Source organism: Parus major, chromosome 28 (genome assembly GCF_001522545.3).
Source record: "Parus major isolate Abel chromosome 28, Parus_major1.1, whole genome shotgun sequence".
Classification (NCBI taxonomy): Eukaryota; Metazoa; Chordata; class Aves; order Passeriformes; family Paridae; genus Parus; species Parus major.
This window is the reverse complement of record NC_031797.1, coordinates 3,879,437-3,884,954: the sequence shown is the minus strand read 5'-3', so window position 1 is coordinate 3,884,954 and position 5,518 is coordinate 3,879,437. Positions and strand designations below refer to the sequence as shown.

The 5,518-nt window shown below is 55.6% G+C and overlaps 1 protein-coding gene across 1 annotated transcript in view; it reads right to left on the bottom strand.

The window, feature by feature from the left end:
• The window catches only part of ISYNA1 (inositol-3-phosphate synthase 1), a 9,900-nt gene extending 5,013 nt beyond the window's left edge, over positions 1–4,887 (bottom strand). The window contains exons 1-4 of the mRNA XM_015651497.1: positions 4,879–4,887; positions 4,302–4,419; positions 3,997–4,139; positions 2,439–2,441 (exon numbers count right to left, since the gene is read on the bottom strand). Of these exons, the coding sequence (XP_015506983.1) occupies positions 2,439–2,441; positions 3,997–4,139; positions 4,302–4,419; positions 4,879–4,887 (273 nt within the window). The remainder of the gene's footprint in view (positions 1–2,438; positions 2,442–3,996; positions 4,140–4,301; positions 4,420–4,878) is intronic.
• Positions 4,888–5,518: the final 631 nt, after the last annotated feature.

Genomic DNA, 5,518 nt, shown 5'->3' with positions numbered 1-5,518 from the left:
CACCGGCACCGGCACCGCGCAGCCCCTGTCATCCTGCTGCTGCCCCCGGGCTGGGCGCCCCAAAAGTCATGGAGCCCCCGGCACGGACACCCCGAAGGTCACGGCACCCCACAGCCCCCGCCATGGACACCCCAGAGCTGCCCCAAAAGTCACGGCTCGCCGGAGACCCCGGAGCGGAGCCCCGGAGCTCCCAGGGCGCACAGCCCGGTCCCCGCGGGCGCTGCCGGGGGCACCGGCCCCTGTGTGAGGCCGCACCCCCCGTGTGGGCCCGGGGAGCGCAGAGAAAGGGGTCGTGGCCGCCCCCCCGCTGGCGGCCCCCGGGGTCCCGCTGCCTTTCAATGGCCCGCCCCGCTTCAAAGGGGCCCCCGGAGCCGGAGCAACGCCCCGGCCCCCTCCCCACCCTCGCTCCCCGCAGACACGGCGAGGACAGCTCTGCCCTCCTCCGCCACCCACCCCGCTCCTCGGGGCTCGCTGCCATCGCCACCCAGCCTCCGGCACGCAGCGGGACGGGACCCACCGGGACCGACCCCGGAGGGCACCTGCGGCCGGGCGGCCGCGGGGAGAGGCGGCGGTGGAGGGCACGGCGGTGCCGGGGGCCCGTGTCCGGCCCCTTGGCCATGGAGGAACAATGATCCCTTGGTGCCGGGCTGGAGGACAAAACGAGCCCCGCGCTGGAATGCCAGTGCCTCAGCAAATTATTGAAACAAAAATAACATTTCTTTGTACAATAATCCTGGGGCGGGGAGGGTCCGGGCAGCGCTGCCAGGGGCCCAGAACTGGTATTTTTCCACTGCTTTTCCTCTTTTTTTTTTTCTTCCCTTATTTTTTTACTTTTTTTTTTTTTTTTTTTCTCGCCCCCCTCCCATAACTCCCACCATTGTTCCTTCCCCCACTCCCTTCCCACTCCTCCCACGCTCGGCACCGCATGAGCGGGGCTCCCTTGTTCCCGCTCGCCCAACGCGTCCATGGGCCGGGAGCCCGGGCCGGCCGCCCAGTGCCTTCGCTCCCCAGCTGCCGGGGGCTGGCCGGGGGCCAGCGGAGCCGTAGCGGAGCCATAGCGACCGGCCCCGCTCCCCCAGCAATGGTGCCCACCCCCCGCTTCCAGCAGACCCCCCGCTCCAAGCCCGGGATGGGGATCCAGGCCACGCAGCCCCCCCCGGGGGGCTCCCAAATTCTGCAGCGCTTCATTCTAAGCAGGTTCAGCCGGAGATGCTGCGAGGGCTGGGAAGGGCTGGGCTGGGGGTGGGGGGGTCCTGCCTCTGTCTCCCCCCGCCAGCCCCAGATTTGTGCCTTGCGGCAGCCTCAGCGTTCCCTTGCCACGTTTTCCTCCCTCCGCAGTTGGGTTTTTTCCCCTGGTGTAACACAATCCCAGGCCCTTCATTATCCCCGCTGGCAGCTCCTCATCCTCCTCCCTCTCCCTGTGCCATCGCCGGCCGGGCGCTGCTTGCCCAAGGTCGGGCCCACGCCTGCCAGGGAGGGAGCGGAGGGGGATTTCGGGGGTCGTGCCCGGCGCTGGAGGTGCAGCAGCTGCTCTGGGAGAGGGACCAGAGCCATCGGACCGTGGCGAGGACAAATTATTCTAATGAGCTTCCTCATGTAAACGAGCCACGAGCGGCGAAAGGTGCCCAGGGAAAAAACCCACGGGGGGGAAAAATCCACAGGGGAAAAAAACCCATGGAGGGGAAAAAAAAAATACCCAACAGGGTTAAAAACCCACGGGGGAAAAACCCCACAGCGCTGTCACCGCGTTTCCAGCATCCCTGAAAGCCGGCCAGGGCCTTCCCACGCCTGCCTGACCCCAAATTAGGGGCGGTTTGCGCAAGATGCGGTGCGAAGCGACTTTTCCCGAGCGTGACCTGAGTTATCAGTGAATTATCGGAGCGCGGGGCTCCTCCGGAGCTCGGTTTGGGCGGCCGGGAGGAGCCGGAGCGCGGGGATGCTCCCGGTGCGGCGCTCCCGGCTCCCGGCGGGGCCGATAAGGCGGCGGCGGCGGCAGAGCCCGGCTGGCTCTGGCACAGCGAACGCAGCCAGTAAATTTCCACTGGGGCAGCTCCGAGTTAATGAGCTCAATGCGTGACCCCGGGCAGCGCCGGAGCTGCCAGCGGTTGGGAGGAATTCCCCAGGAAAGCTGGGAGGGGATGGGGACCCTTCCTGTGCGAGCGTCCCCGCGGGGCAGGAGCCGGCCTTGGAGCCGCTCACAGCCCCGGGGGAAGCTCGCGGAGGGTGAAAAGGGGGCCTGGGGTGCAGAGCTTGGCTCAGAAGCCACCTCTGAAACGAAAACTGGAGGATTTGGGGATTTGCAAGAGCCTGGGCTCAGCTCCTGCTCCGTCCCACCCAGTGTCCCCCTGTGCAGGTGCTGCCGTGTCAGCTACAAGGACACCTTTTAAAAAATAAACCAAGACTGCAAAAACGTCATTTGACCCCTGGATTATTGTCACCTTCTCCCTAGTTTGCTGTTTTGGAGGGACAATCCCGAATCCAGGACTCAAGCCAAGCTGGTTCTGGACACAGGGGATGCAGCACCTGTGGCCTCCAGCCCCGAGTCTGTCACCCTCTGCTCCAGGAGGGAGGCAGCAGGAACACAGCAGCGATTCCGAGGCCGTTTCACTCCTGAGTAGTTTTATTCTTGATTTTATTTTGCGTGGATGCTGCTGAAGGCAGGGCCAGGGACAGCCCGAGCTGCATCCCGAGCTTTTTTGGGATGGTTCAGCCAGGTGGGAGGAGGTGGGAGCCCATCCCCAGCTCCTGCTGCAGCAGCACCGCCGGGATGAGCCTCACACTCCCACAGAGGAGCATCCCCGAGCCTCCAGCAGCATCCAGAGCCTCTTCCAGAGCCGCTTTTCCTCCAAAATCCCGGCGGGTGCTGCAGTGGGAAGCCCCCAGCTGGTGCCAGGGCTGGAGGCCGAGCCCAGCGCGGCGTTCCAAGGAGCTGCCCCGCTCCAAACACCTCTTCCCTCTCCTCTTTCTTACCTACTCCCTGCTCTGACACTTCAGCTCACTCGAGTGACCCGGTTCCTTCCCGTTTCCTGCTTCCAAGCTCCACGCCAGCCATTTATCACCTTTCCCTTTTCAGTTTCCTTGCAGGGAGAAGCATTGAAAAGAAATCCACAACCTTATTGTCTGCTTGTTTTCCAATACAGTGAATTTATTATATGTTGCAAAATCAGCATTCAGCTTTTTTAGTGTACAAAAAAAGGACACTAGCTCTTAAGAAAAAAGATTAGGAAAGCTGAAGACTATGCTGCCTTGAAATTGTAACATTTTGGCAAAGTGAAAAGCTCTTTTGTAAACTCCAACTCCATGGCTCAATATAGTTTTTTATCCACAGTACAATATTACAAAGTAAAACACAGTATCAATAAGTTAAGATCATACTTAATCACCTAGAACTGGTTTCTATTAACCCAAAAAGCACAAAATTTTGCCTAAGCTTCGTCGTCTCTAAAAAGAAAAAAAAAAAAAAAATAAAAAGAAAAATAAAAAAGAAAAATAAAAAGGCAGATTCGACTACAATTCTTTAACACAGTCCAAAAGAAAAGTGAAGCAGGAAGTTGGTGGATGCTAATTGGGTCTCACAGTTTGGATAATTCATTAAATATTTTCAGGGTTTTTTTTTTATATTCAAATTTTTTAGAAGTTCCAGAATATACATGTAAATGTACACAATACATCTTTGTATACAACTCTGTTTGCAAAAATATCTTATAGCAGATGTATAAAGATTGAGATCCATCTCTATCCCCCCCTCCCCAAGCAACAACAACAACAAAAAAAAAAAAAAACAAACACCCCTCCTTGCAAAATATTAAGGGTCAGGAGAAGTGTTTCCATGGAAGAATTTACTCATCCTGGGTTTGTAGCTGCTGCCTCTTCTGCCATCCCGAGTTCCGCCTCCTCCGCAGCCGGAACGAAGCCCCCACCGAGCCCCAGCACTGGGGAAATTCAGTTTTTCCAGCCCAGACTGTGGGGTTGGGCAGGTGCTGGGTTTTCAGCGACGAGCCCGGAGCGGGGCTGAGGATTTGGGACATCCCAGGTGCTCCTGGTCCCCTCCCGGACCCCCACGGCTCCCCCCGCGCGATTCCCAGCTGGGATTCCCGGCAGGAACCCCACCAAGTTCTCCTGACACAAACCCCCAGCACCTTCCAGAAGCACCAGAGGCAGGTGGTGAGCTCGGGGTTGGATTTGGGGAAGGAAGGGACGGGAGCAAAGCGTTGCTGACCCCCGGGATTCCCAGCAGGAATGCCCTGGGGGGGTTCTGGGGTGCTCCCCCTGCGCTCCTTGGGCACAGAATCTCTTCCCACCCTCCTTCTCCAGGGGTTTGGGCACCAGTGGGAGACTGGTGGAGTTCCAGTGGCGTTCCCAGGGCCACCGTGTCCCTCTGGCTGCCACCTTTCCCTGGGAGAAGGGGACGGCCAAGCCCTGGATGCACAGGGAGAGACCTCAGAATAAAGTGACAAAGCAAAAAGCAGTGGCCCTGGCTGTGTGACAACAATGAAATTATTATAATAATAATAATAATAATAATTAATAATCGTTTTATCTCCTATTTTTTTAATACAGCAGATGGACCCACGATTCCTTTGGGGCAGGGGAAAAAAAAAAAAACAAAACAAAAAAGCTCCAAGTTACTCCTTGTTTGAAGAAGTGTTTCCCTCCTTAACTCTGCCATTCCTCTCCTTCAAAGGGTGAAAGGCTCTTCAGTGCAACCTCCAAGGGAAGGAGACTCCACAGGGAAGGAATCCTTTACTTTGAGATAAACGGAAGCGGGAAGAAGTCAAATCCCACAGGCTGGCAGGATTAAAAAGGGGAGAGGGGAGAGAAAGAAAGGAACAGCAGAGTTAAAGGACACCTTTGTGCTTTTTGGAGTGTTTCTCACACCCTGGCCATACTCTAAAACGTTCCCTTCAATCCAAAGAATTTAAAAAAAACCTCCAAAAAAATAAAAATCAGGAAGCAGGACTGCAGGGAGAAGCTGGCTGAGATAAAGCACACCAGTGGAAAGGATCTGCGTGGGAAAACAGCACCTTGCTGCTCTCACCAGGATTTGCTGCTGCCTTGCAAAGACACACACACACAAAATAAAAAATAAAAAATAAAAAATATCCCAGGAGAGAGCAGAGCACCCCCCACCCCCTCCTCTCATGGATCAAGGAATAAAGTCACTCCTCTGGGTGACTCCTGGGGCAGTTTTAGTAATACTGCAAAGAAAAAGGTCCCGAGCACTTGGCCTAAAAGGAAAAGGGAGGCACAGTTTTAGAAGGAAAAAAAAAAAAAAGCTTTTTTCTTTCCTAATTTTTTTTTTCTTTTTGATACAAAAATAGACCATAGTCTCATTAGCAATTAATAAAACTGGTTGCCTCATTAGAAAATTAGAAAAGTCAAAAGCAGATGGGTTCTCCATCTTCCCAGCACTGGAGGTGAACTGGGCAGGAGGTTTGCACCAGAACAAAGCAAAAAGCAAAAAGAAAATAAAAGAAAAGAAGGGAGGGGGGGGGTTTGGGGTTGGTTTTTTTGGGAT